We start from the raw sequence: 20,353 nt of genomic DNA, 5'->3' as shown, positions 1-20,353 counted from the left end.
ACTCAATTCAATTAATTTGACCATCTCTAACAAGTAACTTTTTCTTATGTCTCAGCTAAGGTTATGGCTATTCTAGCACTTTACAGCGCTGCAACTGTCTTGCTCAGGGGTGTGAACCTCCCCCCCAAGCGCAGCAAGTTACAGCGCTGTAAAGCGCCAGTGTAAAGCTAATCCCCCCTAAAATAATCCCCTCATGGAGGTGGAGTACCAGGAGTGCTGGGAGAGCTCTCTCCCAGTGCTGGCACGTGACCACACTCGCACTTCAAAGCACTGCCGCGGGAGCGCTCCCATGGCAGCGCTTTGAAGTTTCATGTGTAGCCATGCCCTTAGTCTTGATTGCTTTAATTAATTCTCCCTTTGAACCTTTTTGGGTTGTTCCATATGTAAAGTTTTCTAAAAGTATTATTTTTTGACTTATTAGTTTTACAACGGTGAGGCATAGATGATGATTTAGATTACTAAAAGTGGCCCAGGTTTAGTCCCTACATTAACTTTTACCTTATGTACTAAGGGATATTGCTCTACATATATTTGAGTCATGATCAGACTTAAAATTGAAGTACTGACCATTTGTGGTCATAGAAATTAATTCTATGTTTCTATTCACAAGAGAAAGATGGTGGATTTGATGCCATAGCCAAGTTCCAATAGACATACCCTGTCCACTAAAATTATTTCTATAGTTTCAGTGGTGCAGAATGGCTTGTTGTTTTTTGACTAGGTGAAGTCCAGTAGTGCATGAAGGGATGTCAATACATACTGATTTGTATAAACTGTAAAGTGCTTAACCATCATCTGTGATTTAAAGTGCAATATAAATGTATATGTATTAAATATGTTTTAAACATGGCCTGGAGTTTTATGTATATGGAAAACATGCTTGCCCTTTCTAAATCAGGCATGCAAGGCTTCTAAATCAACCATGGTAAGATTAATCAAGCTTTATATTAAGGAACTTTGCAAGGCATCTGGGAAACGGCCTCTAATATATATAGCCAGAACTATTGTTTCTTGTGGGTACAGAAATATGAGGCTTTAGCAGTCAAACTGTGACAAGATGATGCTCAGTTCACTGACTTAAGTAACACTATTTCTTGGATGTTTGTGGCAACAAAACTTGTTTGAGGCAGAAAAATCCAGAGCCGCATATTAAAGATCTTAATACAGGCGGGCCATGAAGTCAACATTTTCTACTTTTGCGGACTCTGCGACCTACAAAGAGTAATCTAATGCCAAAGGTTTGTATTGATATAGTAGGAATTGGCAGAATTGACATTACAGATAAAAGGAAACTTTGTGTACTCATAACCAAGAGGAATAGTTCCATGTTAAAATGAATATTGGGAACAACTAAAGCAGTCAATCTATTCTTTTGATAAACCTGTCTTGTCAAATAGTTCCTGAAGTGCTGAACTTCTGTTGAGAAATTTGTCACCTCTTTTTAAAGGCATTGGAATATTATTGTAAAAAAACAAAACAAACAAAACAAAAAACTTGATACTGTAATAAATATTGATACATATGGAGTGGTTTGTAGAGGATTAGAAAGAATATTTTAAGTAACTTTTAATTTTACAAATCCCTTCAGTATTGTTGTGAAAAAAGCTCAGTGCTGTTTGGCTGAGCTTCAGGTAAACTTGATTAGCTACCCATTGTATTAAAAACAAAAACACCTGTTCCCTCGCCTCCCAAAAGAAGAAAAACCCTTAATAATCTATCAATTTTTAATTGCTTTTGAACTTTTTTTTACCAAATGACAAATATATAGTTATTGTAGTTTGTAAGGAAGGAAATTAAACTTACAAAAAGCTGATTTGTTAAAGAGTGATTGTAATTTGTACAGATACAGTTGTAGTTTTGCAGCGAAAACTGTCTGAATTAAAAACAAACCAAAAAAATACCCCTTGCTAATAAGATTGATACTTTATTTTTAGGTGGGCGTCAGACCCAAAATCAAAGAAATGGAATAAATATACCTGTGGAGAAACGTACAGAGAATGGGGTATGTAACAAATGATAAATACAGTGTGTTTATTTGAAAATTGCCATTATTTTAAAATTTAACACCATCTGTTAAATTCATCTCTTATAGCTGGGAACTGCAAAAAATATACTGAAGCTTAAGATTCAATATTGTATTTTTGAAAGGGAATGGGAGAGTACAGTTTAACTCTCAGAACATGGAGAATAGCTTGTCCTCCAGAAAGTTTAATCTTCTCCCAGTCCCACAAAAGCAGCCTAATGTCCTGCCAACTGCTGATTGTGTCCTTTTGGTTTCCTGCCTCTCCTCCCCTGCCTGTTTGATAAAGAACCACCCAGATTACTATTTTCAGAGTAGCAGCCGTGTTAGTCTGTATCTGCAAAAAGAACAGGAGTACTTGTCGCACCTTAGAGACTAACAGATTTATTAGAGCATAAACTTTATTTGCAAACCTGAAGCAAATACTCTCCAGCAACCACACACCACACAACAAAACCACTAACCCAGGAACCTATCCTTGCAACAAAGCCCGATGCCAACTCTGTCCACATATTTATTCAAGTGACACCATCATAGGACCTAATCACATTAGCCACGCCATCAGGGGCTTGTTCACCTGCACATCTACCAATGTGATGTATGCCATCATGTGCCAGCAATGCCCCTCTGCCATGTACATTGGCCAAACCGGACAATCTCTACGCAAAAGAATAAATGGACACAAATCTGACATCAGGAATCATAACATTCAAAAACCGGTAGGAGAACACTTCAACCTCTCTGGCCACTCAGTAAAAGACTTAAGGGCGGCAATTTTGCAACAGAAAAACTTCAAAAACAGACTCCAACGAGAAACTGCTGAGCTTGAATTAATATGCAAACTAGATACCATTAATTTGGGTTTGAATAGAGACTGGGAGTGGCTGGGTCATTACACATATTGAATCTATTTCCCCATGTTAAGTATCCTCATACCTTCTTGTCAACAGTCTAAATGGGCCATCTTGATTACCACTACAAAAGTTTTTTTTCTCCTGCTGATAATAGCTCATCTTAATTAATTAGCCTCTTACAGTTTGTATGGCAACTTCCATCTTATCTATCTATCTATCTATCTATCTATCTATCTACCTATCTATCTATCAATCTTCTTGCTATATGTTCCATTCCACGCATCTGATAAAGTGGGCTGTAGTCCACGAAAGCTTATGTTCTAATAAATTTGTTAGTCTCTAAGGTGCCACAAATACTCCTGTTCTTTTTTCCAGATTACTTTGAGACAGTGGTGTCCCTCAGCACGACCTATCCAAACATCTGTTCTTACATGAACTGCTTCTCTACTGCTGGTTCCTGATTTAGCAATCATGTAAAGGCCTGTCAAAATTGAACCATATATCTATGGATTAGGTGCCTTTTTAGGCAGGTGAAGTAGATTGCATTTCCCTGCTAGCTGAAAGTTTCGACATGCTGTATTTCACAGCCACTTCTATTTATATTGTTTTATGCCTTGTAATAGCAGATTGTTTTTTTGTTTTGTTTTATTCCTGTGTTTAACTTAGTAAAACTTCAAAGTACATTTCTACTTTGAAGGTTCTCTCACACATAAATAGCATTGTGGAGATTCCCTGTTTGTTGTGTTTCAGTTATTTCCACATTTAAACTTTCTCTTTACAAGTAAAAATAACGCTTTTCTAACCGCCAAGCCTAAAAAACTCAAACCTGGGACCTGAAATCACTGGTACTTAGGACTGGAAAGGACCTGGATCGTCAAGTCCAGTCCTATATTGCCACAGGCAACCCATGTAATATAATCCCATTCATAAGTTTATCAAGTTCCATCAAAATTAGTTAGGTTGTTTTCCTCCATTACTGCAATTGGAAGGTTGGTCCAGAACCTCACTCTGTTGATGGTTAGAAACATTCTTCTAATTTCCAGCCTAAATTTATTCATAGGCGGTTTATGTCCATATGTTTTTGTGCCAACGTTGTCCTTTAGCTTAAATAGCTCTTCTTCTTCGAGTGCTGTCCCTGTGGGAGCTCCACTCCAGGTGACGGTGCGTCCCAGTGTTGTTGATTGGAGATCTTTGGTAGCAGTGCCTGGTCGTGATACACGTGCTCAGCTGCTGTCTTGTGGTCTCGTTAGAGTCTGCTTGAGCGCACGCCCCCCTCAGTTCCTTCTCAATTGTCCTTGGCTGAAGACAGGACTTAGGGCAGTGCTGATCCTCTTCCCTGGTCTCTGAAGGAAACAATTACAAATAATATAGAAATAATTAGTTAGTAACATACCATTTGTTTCCCTTCCCTTAGAATAGTTACTTAGTTCAAAAAACAAAAAAACAAAAACCCACCCTTTTTTTCCTCAAGCTTGTCTCCCGTGGAGACACTCTCCCCAGGCACTCCAAGCTCAATAATGCCAGGGGCTTCAGGATTTAAGAAATGTGCTTCCTGTAAGGACTTTATGCAAGGTCCGATGGACACTCACATTATGTGAAGTGCCTCGGTGAGACACACAGCCCTGCTAAGTGTGTCCACTGCACGAGCCTCAAAACCAGGGCTCGTCGTGACAGGGACCTGCAGCTGAAAATGCTTCTCATGCAGAAATCTCTGCAGCTGCCTCTGGAGATGGACACTGTCAAACCCTCTACCCCATGCTCCCCGGCCAGGTCCGAACCAACTGGGAGCATGGCTTCACCCTCTAAGGCAGAGAGGCAAGAAGCCCAACTGTTTCCAAGCAGAGACCTTCACAAGGGTAAAGGGTCTCCTGCGAGATCCTTACCCTCAGAGCTGTCAGCGCCGAAGGCAGGCACTTCCAACCGTCCTGCCACCTCAGCCATGGCTCTCATGGAACGCAGAGGCAGGGACCCGACTTCCCGTGTAGGGAAGATCTCCTTGGCACCGACCCCTTCGGCACCAAAAATAGACCCAGTGCCGACAGTGCGCTCTACTCTGGCGCTGATAAGAACGTCGGCACCAAGCCTGCCTGCTGCTCACATGACAGCAGCGGACCTCCCACAGGGTGCATACAAGAGACCTGCGGCACTGGGAAAAGTCAAGCAAAAGTCTGTGCATGCCTCTGAGCGCAGCTGGCGTGCAGCAGAGACAGACCCTAGGGAACAGCAACAACAGTTCCTAAATCAAGATGACCTTTCAGTGACACCTGAGCCTAACTCTCCACTCCTGGACACATAGTGCTCACTCTTTGACCAGCTGCTCTCCCCACCTGACCTGGCTACCTTTATTGACAGCGAGCCTGATATGCAGCAACAGCACGAGTTCTCCCCACCTGCCTCTCCTCCTCCACTGGAACCTTTCATATCTCAGATTACGATTAACAACCACCAGCCTCAGTTTCCCTACTTCACCCTCCCTGTGGGCGGCACCTAACTTTTCCTATCCGATGCCTTGGCCTCACTGGTACCCTTGGCCAGCTCCTACTGCCACTCACCCTCATGCTTCTTCCACCAGACCACAAGCTCCTTCTGTGCCTCCATCTCCATCTACTTCTAGACTGCCTGAACCCCCATCTGAAGAGATGGGCCAAGAACTATACCCTGATTCGCCAACTCCTAACTCTCCATCAGCTCCAGATGGAGTCCTCATGCCTCTGCTCCACAGAATGTGGACAACCTCAAACAGTTCCAGGAACTTTTCAAGAGGGTGGCACTCAGCCAAGACAACCCTTTAGAGCAGGCCCAGGAGACACAACACAAACTCCTCAAAATCCTACAGCCACCTCTGCACCCTCAGAGATTGCGCTTCCCATAAATGAAGCACTCCTAGAACCAGCTCACATTCTCTGGCAGACCCCAGCCTCTATCTTACCAACGTACAAAAAGGCTGAACGCAAATATTATGTTCCTGCTAAGGACGTAGACTTCTTATTCTCTCATCCACAACCAAATTCTCTGGTAGTGGATGCAGCGACTCAGAGGATGAAACAGCCGCACTACCAGCCCACCCAGCAAGACAAGGACCTCAAACGTCTTGACACCTTTGGCTACAAGGTTTATATCTCCTCCACTCTGCAATTCAGAATTGCAAACTATTCCGCCCTACTTGCAAGCTATGATTTTGATAACTACAATAAACTCTTTGATTTTTACCTCCCATATTCCAGAGGACAACAGAGCAGACTTTAAGTCAGTCCTTGTCGAGGGCCAGTTTGTTTCCAGAACGGCCCTACAAGCATCTCTGGACATGGCGGATACCGCTGTCTGCACTACTGTGACTGCTGTGGTTATGCGCAGATCTTCCTGGCTCTCTGCATCAGGTATCCCCAAAGACTTGCAGAACAAAGTGGAGGACCTCCCCTTTGACAAAGACAAACTTTTTTCCAAGAAAACAGACAAAGTCCTTCACACAATGAAAGACTCTAGAGCGACCCTGCGCACCCTGGACATTTACCCATCCCTTCCCAGGAGACAACAGTATCAACCTTACCAGAAGCCACACACACAACGGTATCACTAGCCTCAGAACAGACCGTATGATATGCCCAGGAATTGCCCTAGACCTCCTAGGCGCAGACAAAACCAAGCGTAAACAGTTTCCTCCCACCCATCGGGAAATAAACAACAATTTTGAAGTGTTGGTCGAGGGTCTGCACGACCATTCCTTGACTCCACTGCCTACTTACCCATTTGGCCACTGCCTCCAAGTTTTCCACTATGCCTGGCAGCAGATTACACAGGACTGTTGGGTCCTAGAAATAGTTCAGTCTGGTTACTCTATCCCTTTTATATCCTACCCTTCCCCCTTCCCCATCCCTCTTAGGGACTGCTCTCACGAGCACCTACTTTGCACAGAAGTGGATCATCTTCTATGGATAGGTGCAGTGGAACCCATGCTGACACAACATCGATGAAAAGTGCTCTACTCCCACTACTTTCTGACCCAGAGAAAGACCAGGGGATGGAGGCCTATACTAGACCTATGCTGACTGAACAAATTTGTAAGAGTACAGAATTTCAAAATGGTCACAATAATACCTGAGCTGGAACAAGGGGACTGGTTCACAGCCCTCGACCTACAGGACACCTATTTTCATAAATCCATTCATCCAGCCCACAGATGCTTCCTGTGGTTCACAATTGGACACGACCATTTCCAAAATAGGATACTCCCTTTTGGACTCTCCACAGCACCGAGAGTATTCTCCAAGTCCCTAGCCGTAGTCGTGGCTCGCCTCAGCAGACACGGGATCATACTTTTCCTCTACGTAGACGATTGCCTCATCAAGGGCAATTCATACGACAATATGCTACAAGCTACCCATTTCGCCATCTCCCTCTTCCACAGCCTGGTCCTGCAGATAAATGTCCAAAAATCCACCCTGACGCCTTCACAGCAGATCGAATTCATTGGAGCTCACCTGGACTCAAGTCAAACTAGACCCTCACTACCACACAACAGATTCCTCACTATCATATATCTCATACACACGCTCTCTGTTCATCCCAGGATACAGGCAAGAATTTGCCTACCGCTCCTTAGCCACATGGCAGCCACCACCTTCATGGTCCAATACGCCAGGCTGCACATGAGATGTCTTCAGGGTTGGCTCAACTCAAACTACAAACCCAGCAGGCACAGCCTCTGCCTGCTGCTGACTCCTCCAGCAAACGTGCTAGCTTCCCTGCAATGGTGGATAAGAACAGAGAACCTTTGCATGGGAGTTCCCTTTCAACAACAATCCCCCACGCTCATGCTCACCATGGATGCTTCCCTGGTTGGTTGGGGAGTGCATCTGGGGGGACACACGGCACAAGGCCGCTGATCCATGCCAGATATGCGTCTACACATAATCCTCCTAGAGCTCAGAGCAGTGAGACAAGCCTGCCTTCACTTTCTGCCCCTCATAAAGAACAAATCTATCTGGGTCCTAACGGACAATATAGCATGTATGTTTTACATCAGCAGACAGGGGGAAGCACAAGCACGCTCCCTATGCATGGAGGCCATCCGATTATGGAATTTGGTGCATACTACACCACATACAAAGTAGTGCGTTGTACCTACCCGGCTATCACAACACTACCGCCGATACACTCAGCAGACACTTCTCCAAAGAACACGAGCGGGAATTGCACCCCACGATACTACAACAGCTCTTCTCCCAATGGGGCATCCTGTCAATTGACCTCTTTGCCACAACCCAGAATTGCAAATGTCGCCTATTTTGCTCCAGAGCGGGATTCAGGACTGCATCCCTAGGAGGCGCGTTCCTCATCCCGTGGAACAACTCTCTCATGTACGCCTTTCCACCAATCCCTCTCATACACAGGGTCCTGCCAAGATCAGAGATGACAAGGCCCAGGTCATACTCATTGCCCCAGCTTGGCTGAGACAGACATGGTATCCTTACCTGCTCCACATGTCCGCCCATCCTCCACGGGCTCTCCCCAACAGACCAGATTTGCTTTTTCAGGACAACGGATGAATTCTTCACCCTCAGCTCCAGAAACTCCTCCTGACAGCGTGGTTCCTTCATGGCTCCAGACCCACGAATTAGCCTGTTCTGAGCAAATCTGATATGTCCTCCTGCATAGTAGAAAAGACTTTACTCATAAAACTTACCTGCAAAAGTGGAAGCACTTTTCCCTGTGGTGGTCAAACAAACACTTATCACCCCATCCTATGACCCTCCCTAACATCCTAGACTACCTTCTGAAACTAAAACAGGACAGACTCTTGCTCAGCTCTATCAGGGTACACCTAGTGGCCCTTAACACCTTCCATGATTTGTTAGATGGCTATTCACTCTTTGCCCACCCACCATAAAACGCTTCCTCATGGGCCTACAAAATCTCTACCCCGAGATTTATCCATCGGCAGCTGCATGGAATCTCAATCTCGTTCTTCACGGTCTTATGAAACCTCCATTCGAGCCCTTAGCTACCTCATCTCTTCTTCATATTACCATGAAGGTAGCTTTCTTGGTTGCTATAACATCAGCAAGGAGGGTAGGGGAAATAAGCTCCCTGATGGCGTACCCTCCCTTCACAACCTACTCTAAAGACCATTACCCTGCTACCAGACCCTAAATTTCTCCCTTAGGTGGTGTCCACCTTCCACCTTAATCAACCAATATATTTACCTACATTCTAACCCAAATGTCATGAGACTCCACACGAAGCGACCCTGCACACCCTCGACGTCAGACAAGCAATTGCCTTCTACTTAGACAGGACTAAACCATTTCGTAAATCCTCACAATTATTTGTCTCCACTACCGAGAGATCAAAGGGTGCAGCAATTTCTAAACAACAACTTTCCAAGTGGATCTCTGACTGCATCAGATCCTGTTACTGCATTCACAGTGCTCAACCACCTGAAGACATCAGAACTCCTTCTACTTGAGTCATGTCAACATCAGTTGCCTTCCTCCATAATGTACCCATTCCTGATATCTGTAAGGTGGCCACGTGGTCATTTGAACACACATTTACTAAACACTATGCTCTCACGCAGGATACCATGGCAGACACCATAGTAGGCTATACAGTACTGTCTACAATACTCACTGCCACAACTTCAAAGTCCCACCAGCCTTAGTGGGTACTGCTTCACATTCACCTGGAGTGGAACACCCAGAGGGACAGCAGTCGAAGAAGAAGAGAAAGTTACTCATCTTGCAGTAATTGAGGTTCTTTGAGATGTGTGTCCCTGTGGATGCTCCATTACCCGCCCTCCTGCCCTCTACTTTGGAGTACTTTTCTGACTTCTCCACAGTAGAGAAGGAACTGAGGGGGGTGCGGGATGCACGCGCTCAGGCAGGCTCTGAAGAGACTGTGAGACAGCAGCTGAGCACGTGAATCCTGATCAACAGTGCTGGGACGCACCATCACCTGGAGTGGAGCACCCACAGGGACACACATCTCAAAGAACCTCCAGTTACTGCAAGGTAAGTAACTTTCTCTTCTCCCTCCCTGGTGTTTACCTCCTAATGCAGAGGTGGGCAAACTATGGCCCGCGGGACCGTCCTGCCCGGCCCTTGAGCTCCTGGCCAAGCAGGGCTAGCCTCCGGCCCCTCCTCTGCTGTCCCCTCTCCTGCTGTCCCCCCTCCCCTGCAGCCCCAGCTCGCAATGCCATCAGCGCGTTGGGCGGTGGGGCTGTGAGCTCCTGCCGGGCAGCGCAGCGGCATGGCTGGCTCCGGCTGGGCAGTGCGGCTGCCAGTCCTGCTGCTGTGAGCGGCATGGTAAGGGGGTGGGGAGCAGGGGCGTTAGATAAGAGGCAGGAGGTCCCAGGGGGCAGTCAGGGGACAGGGAGTAGGGGGCAGTTGGATGGGGTGGAGATTCTGGGAGTAGGGGGCCAATCAGGGGATGGGGATCAGGGGAGTTGGATAGGTGTAGGAGTCCCCAGGGGCCTGTCAGGGGGCGGGGGTATAGATGGGGTCAGGGCAGTCAGGGGACAGGGAGCAGGGGGCAATTGGATGGCATGGAGGTTCTGGGGAGGGAGTCGGTTAGGGGATGGGGAACAGGCAACGGTTGGATAGGCGTGGGAGTCCCGGGGGGCCTGTCAGGGGTGGGGGTGTGGATAGGGGGTCAGGGCAGTCAGGGGACAGGGAGCAGGCAGGGTTGGATGGGGTGGGGTTCCAGGGTGGGCGGTTGGGGCGGGGGATCCTGGGAGGGGGCAGTCAGGGGACAAGGAGTAGGGGGGTTGGATGGGTTGGGGGTTCTGAGGGGGGCAGTCAGGGGGCAGGAAGTGAGAGGGCGCCGGGGACAGGCTCTTTGTGGAGGCACAGCCTTCCCTACCTGGCCCTCCATACAGTTTCGGGGTAGCTCCTATATAGCTCCCCAAATCCTGCCCTCCATATGCAGGAACACCACACTAATTCCACTTCATCTGGGACCTCCTATGCTTCTGGAAGCAGAGAGTCACACACATAATTTTCCCTTTAATCACCACCTGTTGACAGTATTAAAGTCGATGAAAGTATGGCTTTGTGTCCAGTTTAGCATGCAGATGTTAATTTTACATTTATGACTCAGGTTCATAACATGATAAATGGTTGATTTAAGATTTTATAAAAAGATTTTCGGGTCAGTGTTTAAATAATAATAATTAATAATAAATAAATAATCAAACTCCTGCTTTTATCCACAAAGGAAGAATTTATAATGAGCTGTTCAAACTCATGTGAAACATGACAATTTGTGTTTGAATTCAAGATTTTCCATCAATAAGCACTAAATCCCATTGACATTAAGGGGTTAAACTGATTTAAGTTCTTGTGGTATATATAAAAATACACATGCTAATGATATGAATAATGCAAGTGCTGAGAAGCGTAGAAAACTAAGATTCTGTTTGTGACAAGTTTCAAACTGCAGGGGGAGGAGGGAAAGACGTGGTTTCAGGCTCAAGGATTTAATAGGCTTATTCTTACATAATTAGGCTTATTCATTGTTACTGAAATGCTGAATATTGTACTGCTCTAGAATAAATACAATACAATGGAACACTGAAGAAGCTTACAAAACTTAGTTAGCAAATTTTCTATAATCAGGTATATTTTTACTGTACTCTTATTGTGTTAACATTATTGAAATATTGATTTTGCCAAATATAATTAACTGCAGAAAGCTGAAAGTGTAACTGATGCATAGAAAGCTGTGTAGTAGGATTAAAATGTTTGTCTTGGTGTTTAAATCAATACTGCTGGATGAAATCACAGTAAATCTGTTTTATTAAAATTCAGCTTGAATAATTTTATGGTATTAGTCATGTGTGCAATTGCTTTTCTGTTCTGTGAAGCTCTCTCTGTTTGCATGATCACTACTTTTGATCATCAGTAGTGGTGATTTTAAAGTCAGGAGGAAAACAACTGTTTGATTTTTATCAGATTATTTTCAAAAGGGAGACTTTAATATTAATAGTAGAGCAAGTCTCCTCAAAAGGTCAAAAATACATTACTATAAAAGCAATATTTATCATCCATAAGAATGAAACAAGGTCTATGTGAGGTAGCATTTGTTGCCAGGTTCTTCTTATGTGCCAGAGACTGAGTATAGGTTGTCATGGCCTGGCTTTTGTTTCCAGTGTTACCAACTTTTCCTCCTTGGAGGAGGGAATTGCATTTTTCTCATGACGTGACTTCTCCCCGTCTCTATGGATACGAGATTCATACATCTAGATTTCTTCCCCTTGCCTGGAGCATGGGGAAGAGGGTAGCTTCTCAAGATCAGTTCTTCTTTCCTCTGTAAAATACCAAATTTCCAATTTCCTCAGTGGAAAATTGTATTCCTGAATTGAATTTAAGATTAATATTTTTAATTATATGATTAGACTTTTTGCCTTATTGCCAACATTATGAATAACATTGGAAAACTCTTCTGTTTCTGTTATTTTAGTTTGTTAATGTGGCCTTTGTTATTAGAAGATGGAACAAATCAAGGTTGTCCTTCAAAAGGTTAAATTGTGTAAAATAGCTATCTTGAGAACATGACGAGGACAAAGCGGAGCCAAAAAGTCCTAATTAATGTAATAATGAGTTTATTTCAAAATTTGCCATTTGGAAGGTATATGGCTGTCCTAAGATTTAAGTCATGTTATGAATGGAATGTTACTTTATACATGGCTTGGCTGGTAGATAATCTTGCCTTTCAAATTCTCATTTCCTAAATTTTTGAGAGGGGCCACTCTCATGATTAGGGCCCTACCAAATTCATGGTCATGACAAATGCATCACGGACTGTGAAATCTGGTCTCCTCCTATGAAATTTGGTCTTGCGTGCTTTTACCCTATACAATACAGACTTCACGAGAAGATCATTATTTCTCAAATTGGGGGTCCTGACCCAAAGGGAGTTGCAGGGAAGTCGCAGTATTGCCACCCTTATTTCTGCGTTGCCTTCAGAGCTGGGCGGCTAGAGAACAGTGACTGTTGGCCAGGTGCCCGGCTCTGAAGTCAATATCCCTCCAGTAGCAGCACAGAAGTTAGAGTGGCAATACCATAACACGGTGTCCTTACTTCTGTGCTGCTGCTAGCGGTGGCTCTGCCTTCAGCACTGGGCTCCCAGCAAGCAGCCACCACTCTCCAGCTGCCCAGTTCTGAAGGCAGCGCCACTGCCAGCAGCAGTAAGGGTAGCAGTACCTCAACCCCCCCTACAATAACCTTGTGACTCCCTAGCCCTACAACTCCATTTTGGGTCAGGATACCTATAATACCTGTGAAATTTCACATTTAAATAGCTGAAATCATGAAAATTACGATTTTTAAAATCCTATGACAGTGTAATTGACCAAAATGGACCGTGAATTTGGTTGGGCCCTACTCATGATGGATCTGGCTTCTGGAACAGGGATGAGTATTGGATTTGGTACCAGGACAGCCTTGATTTTTCTTGGCTCAAGGGAGACTTACAGGTAGCAAAGTTTGAAAAACAATTTTCTGAGCAGAAGGGAGTAATCCTGATTCTGCTGCTGAATAACATTCACATTAATGAGTAGCTGCTTCTCTTTTCCTCTCACTCATATACTTGAGATAGTTTTGTCAAGACTTTGATATCCTAGCAGTCCACTTGCTTTATTTATATTAGTGTTTTCTGCTGTTGCTTTATATTAGTGGTTTCAAAACAATGGTCTGTGAAGAGCTGGTTGCTCATATGGTGCCAGCTGCTTCTACAGGTATCAAGTATCAGAGCGGTAGCTGTGTTAGTCTGTATCCACAAAAACAATGAGGAGTCCGGTGGCACCTTAAAAACTAACAGATTTATTTGGGCATAAGCTTTCCCTGTGTAAAAAATCCACTTCTTCAGATGCATGGAGTGAAAATTGCGCATATATATATATATATATGCCTGTATCTGTAATTTTCACTCCATGCATCTGAAGAACTGGGTTTTTTACACAGGAAAACTTATGCCCAAATAAATCTGTTAGTCTTTAAGGTGCCACCGGACTCCTCTTTGTTTTTACAGGTATCTAAGCTCTTCATTGCAAATTGTCTGGAAACAGGGAGGAACAGCAATAATAGCAGAATCCGCTAGGGGCCACTGTTAACACAGAAGAGGAAATGAGCCACCAGTGGGAGTGGAGTTTCTGTCTGCCAGGAAGAAAAGTAGCTGGGGAGTTATTTGAGGGGAGCAGAAAGAAGAGGACCAGGTGTCCAGTTATGTCCAAGTGAGAAGAGAGCCAAATGGATGTTGGAGGTACATGGTGAGAGGAGAAAGGGGCCAAGCACAGAAGAGCATGGTGGAGGGAATCAAGGTGCGATGGGGGGGTGGTAGAAGTAATGCAGAATAAAAGTAGGTTAGTGTGATTCACATATCAAAAAGGACAAAGTGCTGATAATGTTAAATACAGAGTAAAAATACTTTTTTTTCATGTAGGCAATTACTGCAGTTGCACAGGGATGCTGTGAGAACACAAGTGGGACTGGAAGTGGCAGCTGAGACAGTCTCTTTGTTAAGAAATGACAACCGCTAAAAAAAATCCCCACTCTTCATCCTAACTCAGAATTTTTTGACACGGCAGCTTTCTCTAAGAAGAGGAAAGGAAGGCAGTGTATAGATTATAGAGTAGGTTTCGCTACAGTTTATTTTGCTTTTCTTAATGCCAGAACTCTCTCCTAGTTTGGAGAAGGGAGACGAGCTCAATAATCCTGCTCTTGGATGTACATTGGGAAGAACTTCTGCTACCAGGCAGTGTGGGACAGAACTTGAGGCTGATCTTACCTTCCCTAAGGGTTTTGGAGTCCTAGGTAAATCACGTTAGTTTCAGTCTAGGGGAATCTCAAGGAAAACAGGAAACTCTGTTTTCCTACCAACTGGAAGTTAGATTCCTTTAAGCTTCCCTAGTCTGGAAACCTCAACCGAACCAGGAGATACAAATGGGAATTGATAGTATCTTTTAGTAGGCAGATAATGAAAGTTTGTTTTTGAGTTTTGACTGGTGAATGGGTTACTGTAGGTTGTACCAACATCCTGACAAGCAGGTTGATTCAAATACTTTTAGTGTGAGGAGGATGAAATAAGCAACCCAGTAGCTTCAGACTGGGAGAGATCTTCAGTTTTCAGATAGGAAAACAGTTTTTCCCTTCTAAGTTTATTTAGGCACAGAAGCAGCTATTCTTATTATTTGATTTGACAGAGAGGAACATTAGGACTAAATCTAGATCTCCTAGATCATCTCTCCATATGGAATTGCTTATTCATCCTGCTGTTGGTAGTGAGGGGAGTGAAAGGGTTGCCCCTCCGAAGAAGCAACAGCAGCAATAAAGTTAGCTCTCAGATGTGTAGGTCCTCTAATACACCACAGACCAGGGCCATACACGAATGCTGAAAACTCTGGGAACTGAGAGAGCAAGACAGAAAGCAAGACAACAATTTAGAATTCTGCCCTGGTCTACCAGGGTCCTTTTTGCTGCTGTAATGGCCAATATTTTATTATTTAAAAAAAAATAGTTTGCTGAGCCACTTTAATTTATTGTAAGAGATGCATTCTATTGTGACTTCTTAAATGACAGTGAAATTTAGATTGATTTAGCATAATAGTTTGTAAATCTTAAATATATGTACAGCTGTATAGCTTTACATTAATACATGCAAATATGACAAGTTATTAAACCTAAATATAGGACTTCATATGCATCAGGATTTCAAAACAAAAATACTAGAAGCATTGTGGTGACATAATCCTGAAAACAATCTGTAACCTATAATTTTGTTGAAATGTTCCTGCTTAAAATGATAGCATAAACAAATGAAGTTACTGTCTGAAAAAATATGTAGTCTTTTCAGACTGATTCTAAAACTAGTGTAGGTGTGGGAGGGAGAAAAATAATTACTATTTCTAGTGTAAGGAAATAAAATAATGTATTTCCTTTAGCTACAGCTTTTCAGAAGATAACTAAGATCTTAAATAGGAATTAAATCTAAATATAGATAGTAGTAATCCAAGTAACAGTTCACTATATGTATTACTTCCCACTCCTACCCCACCTACATATACTTTTTTTCTCCTCATTTATCCGGATTTTTTATTAACCTAATTTGGAAAATTAAAAAAACTGTGTAACCGTTTACTGAGCATAGGCTAGAGGTAATCATTCTGAAGTACTGGCTATATATAACATTCCATTCTGATTGTAGTAGAAATGAGCTGCTGTCAATTATGAGACTTGTGAAATTTTAGATCTTCAAGTTTATATCCTTATGGGTGCTCCATGTTTTGTATGCCCGGGCCTATGTGCCTTCGATTTGAGAGTTTCATCAGCATTGTCCCTGGGTCTCTGCATGCTTCTAATACATCCTTGTGCTCCACACGGTGGGTATGTAGGGAGAGACATATCCACTGCTGCTCAAGTTTCTTCTCAGTCTCCTGCAGCTACAGACAGAGCACTGTGATGTCCACTAGCTTACCTTTGCCTTGTGCATCTTTTTTTGTCTGGTTTATTTTATTTCCTTTCTTATTTCTTCCTTTTGGCACAAGTTTTGTGCCTTTGTGCCCCCCTCTCCTCCCCACCCACCTTTGCTGGCCATGGCTAGGGCTTCTGCCCTCAGCCTTCCCTTAATTGTGGTCTTTTCTCCCTGTGTGCTATTCCCAAAACTGCAGGTTATGCCTGAAGAAAAGGAGTACTTGTGGCACCTTAGAGACTAACAAATTATTTGAGCATAAGCTTTCATCCGATGCATCCGATGAAGTGAGCTGTAGCTCACGAAAGCTTATGCTTAAATAAATTTGTTAGTCTCTAAAGTGCCACAAGTACTCCTTTACTTTTTGCGAATACAGACTAACACGGCTACTACTCTGAAACCTGAGGTTATGCCTGAAATCTGGTTTTCAAACCCTGCCAGATCTGCTAGAGGTCTTTCCTCCTGCCAGAATCGCTAGGTGGCTGGCTAAGGCAGGAGCAGATGCAGAAGCTGGCTAGCATGGAAACAAGCATGGGGTAGAGCAGGAAGCAGGAGTGGGCTGGAGCAGGAGCCCAGGCAGTCTATCTGAACTACTAGACATTGGAAATGTTCCTGGCCAGGTAGCAATATTGAGCAGACTAGAGAGACTGCTTCTTTTAGATGCCTATATATCTGCCTTGAAATCACGTAGGTGGGTCCTTGCCTATGAATTGACTGAACTGTGGTTGAATGGCATGGCCTATCACAAGACTTTCAGGTAATTGCCTCTGATGGCTCATCTCACACTCTGGTCAGGGATGACTCATCAGGCTGAGGCAGGCTCTGGTTCAGAGGGGCCTCATGAATGAGTTATCACAATCCCTTAGCAATGGGCATTCCAGCTGCCTCAGAGAGTCCAGCATCCCGTCAAACTCCAAGTTCTGCATTGGCTTCAAAAGCAGATTGAGGAAGCTGTGGGAGGACAGACTCAAGCTATTCCTAATGGAATGCTGACTCAGATCCATGGGATCTGATCCCTTACCCCTTGGTACATTGGCCTTGGCCTCTCGCAGTACTCCGGCAACCTTCTCAACATCAGCTCCAGCTCTGGGGAGCAAAGACCAAGATAAATCTTCTGAGACCCCCCCGAGACTTTCCAGTAAGAAGAAACCTCAGTCTCCTGATAGGGAGTTGAAGTGCTGGGAGAAATCCACCCCTCAGTGGTCAAGGTCTGAGGAGACTTCGTGTCCTGCTCCATGTATGAACGAGGCTCCTGATTCTTCTGTCAACAAGAGACCAGTACAGCTGAAAAGATTGTCTAATCTAAAGTCCCTCAGCAAACAATCATACTTAACACCATCCTTGGTACCTTTGGAACCCTCTGAATGCAGGGGCTCCTCAAAGAAAACACAGGCCCTGACTTTGGCCCCCTTGGAGGGCTGTGGGCATAAGGAGCATGTGGACAGCTCTTCCGTACCATCCTTGGTACCACTAGGCTCACATCAGATTGGAAAATATTGCCTGGATTTGCTGGTACTGACATAAGTCCTCTCCCTCAAGGAGAGTACTGCCAGTACCCACTTAACCACCAGTACCAACTTGGCTGCTGGTACTGGCACCTCCTAGCTTCTCCGTTGGACACAGGGGATGACATGTCTTCTGAATTGGATATAGTCACCCAGGATTCAACTACATTTCCTTTCCAACCTCTGTCCCTACAATGTACCCTGAAGAGGAGATTCCGGGAGTCAGTCGTCACCCTCCCAGCCAATCTTGACAGGAGCACCCCAGGAGCCCTGCTCCATTTCCTTATTCCCCACCACACTGGGCATTTTGGAACACGTTTCACCAACCTCAGAGTGAACTGGATCACTTGGTAAACTGAGTGCAAGTAAACAACAAGCATTCTAATACATAAATGTAAATGTATACATCTAGGAACAAAGAATGTAGGCCATACTTGTAGGATGGGGGACACTATCCTGGGAAGAGTGGATAATCAGCTGAACATGAGCTCCCAGTGCAATGCTATGGCAGAAAGGGCAAATTAAATCCTTGGATGCATAAAGAGAGGAATCTTGAGTAGGAGTAGAGAGATTATTTTACTTCTGTATTTGGCACTGGTGCGACTGCTGCTGGAATACTGTGTCTAGTTATAAATTCATAGATTCATAGATACTAAGGTCAGAAAGGACCATTCTGATCATCTAGTCTGACCTCCTGCACAATGCAGGCCACAGAATCTCACCCACTCACTCCTACGAAAAACCTCACCTATATCTGAGCTATTGAAGTCCTCAAATCGTGGTTTAAAGACTTCAAGGAGCAGAGAAGCCTCCAGCAAGTGACCCATGCCCCATGCTATAGAGGAAGACGAAAAACCTCCAGGGCCTCTTCCAATCTGCCCTGGAGGAAAATTTCTTCCCGACCCCAAATATGGCAATCAGCTAAACCCTGAGCATATGGGCAAGATTCGCCAGCCAGATACTACAGAAAATTCTTTCCTGGGTAACTCAGATCCCACCCATCTAATATCCCATCTCAGGGGATTAGGCGTATTTACCATGAATATTTAAAGATCAATTAATTACCAAAATCCCATTAGCCCATCATACCATCTCCTCTATAAACTTATCGAGTTTAATCTTGAAGCCAGATAGGTCTTTTACCCCCACTGCTTTCCTTGGAAGACTATTCCAGAACTTCACTCCTCTGATGGTTAGAAACCTTCGTCTAATTTCAAGTCTAAACTTCCTGGTGGACAGTTTATACCCATTTGTTCTTGTGTCCACATTGGTGCTGAGCTGAAATAATTCCTCTCCCTCTCCTCTATTTATCCCTCTGATATATTTATAGAGAGCAATCATATCTCCCCTCAACCTTCTTTTAGTTAGGCTAAACAAGCCAAGCTCCTTAAGTCTCCTTTCATAAGACAAGTTTTCCATTCCTCGGATCATCCTAGTAGCCCTTCTCCGTACCTTTTCCAGTTTGAATTCATCCTTTTTAAACATGGGAGACCAGAACTGCACACAGTATTCCAGGTGAGGTCTCACTAGTGCCTTGTATAACAGTACTAAAACCTCCTTATCCCTACTGGAAATGCCTCTCCTGATGCATCCCAAAACCGCATTAGCTTTTTTCACAGCCATATCACATTGGCAGCTCATAGTCATCTTATGATCAACCAATCAACCAGTTCTGGTGTCCACAATTAAAAAAAGATGTTGATAAAGTGGAGAAGGTACAGAAAAGAACCACGAGAATGATTAAAGGATTTGAAAACATGTCTTATCATGGGCAGACGATATAAGAGGCCAGAGGAGGCTAAGCCTCTCCAAACAGGATGCGTTGCACCTCCTCATGCATGTGCTGGCCTGCCGCCTGTGGAGTGCTGCTGCCAAAAGGGCGCCTGGGCTGTAGCCCTGCTCCCGCTCATCCTCTTCTCCATGGCCCCACCCGCGCTGCTCGTCTTTCTGACCCAGCTCCGCCTCTTCTCCCCGAGGTCCCACCCTCGCTTGCGCCGAGGCCCTGCTGCTCGTGCCTCTCCACTCTCTCCCCCAAGCTTCCCCCCTCCGCTAACTGTATGTTGGTTTTTATAAGGCTAGGGGTTCAAAGTTTAAGTAGTCTATATTTCAGAAGCCATTTAACCAACCCTATCCTCTATCCTTTTTTCTCTAAGAAGCCTGGGCCTTTGCGGCTGTAGTAACTGATATGGAAAATCTGTGTAGTACTTTCTGCATGCAGTAAAACAATTTTGGGAGGCAGAGAAAAGTTGAAGAGCAAAGAGCTTGGTCTAGAAAGAGACCCAGTTCTTCAAATCTGAACTACGTTAAACATTAGTTAATCTAAACATGCAACATTAAATATTTCTAATGTTAAACTCTTACTGCCACTTGCAGTGTGAAAGGATATAAGTGTTATAACAGGCTGGCCTTCTAAGAAGGTCACACTTCTGGAGTTCTTTTTTAAAAACAAACAAAACAAAAGCTGTCCCCAGGGTTTCTTATTCTGCCACCAGACTTCTGGGGAAGAGTCT

The 20,353-nt window shown here is 44.2% G+C and overlaps 1 protein-coding gene across 9 annotated transcripts in view; it reads left to right on the top strand.

Moving 5' to 3' along the window:
• PPP1R13B (protein phosphatase 1 regulatory subunit 13B) overlaps nucleotides 1-20,353 on the top strand; it is a 124,457-nt gene that overhangs the window by 57,699 nt on the left and 46,405 nt on the right. For 7 of the 9 annotated variants that reach the window (XM_038406295.2, XM_038406296.2, XM_038406291.2 and 4 more), the window contains one exon: nucleotides 1,935-2,002. In XM_038406295.2, coding sequence (XP_038262223.1) covers nucleotides 1,935-2,002 — 68 coding nt within the window. Of the gene's footprint in view, nucleotides 1-1,934; nucleotides 2,003-14,022; nucleotides 14,134-20,353 lie in introns of those variants that run through there. The other 2 variants (XM_043516398.1, XM_043516395.1) reach the window with 2 other exon arrangements.

This window comes from Dermochelys coriacea, chromosome 6, assembly GCF_009764565.3.
Source record: "Dermochelys coriacea isolate rDerCor1 chromosome 6, rDerCor1.pri.v4, whole genome shotgun sequence".
Lineage (NCBI taxonomy): Eukaryota > Metazoa > Chordata > Testudines > Dermochelyidae > Dermochelys > Dermochelys coriacea.
This window is presented reverse-complemented; position numbering and strand designations above follow the sequence as displayed.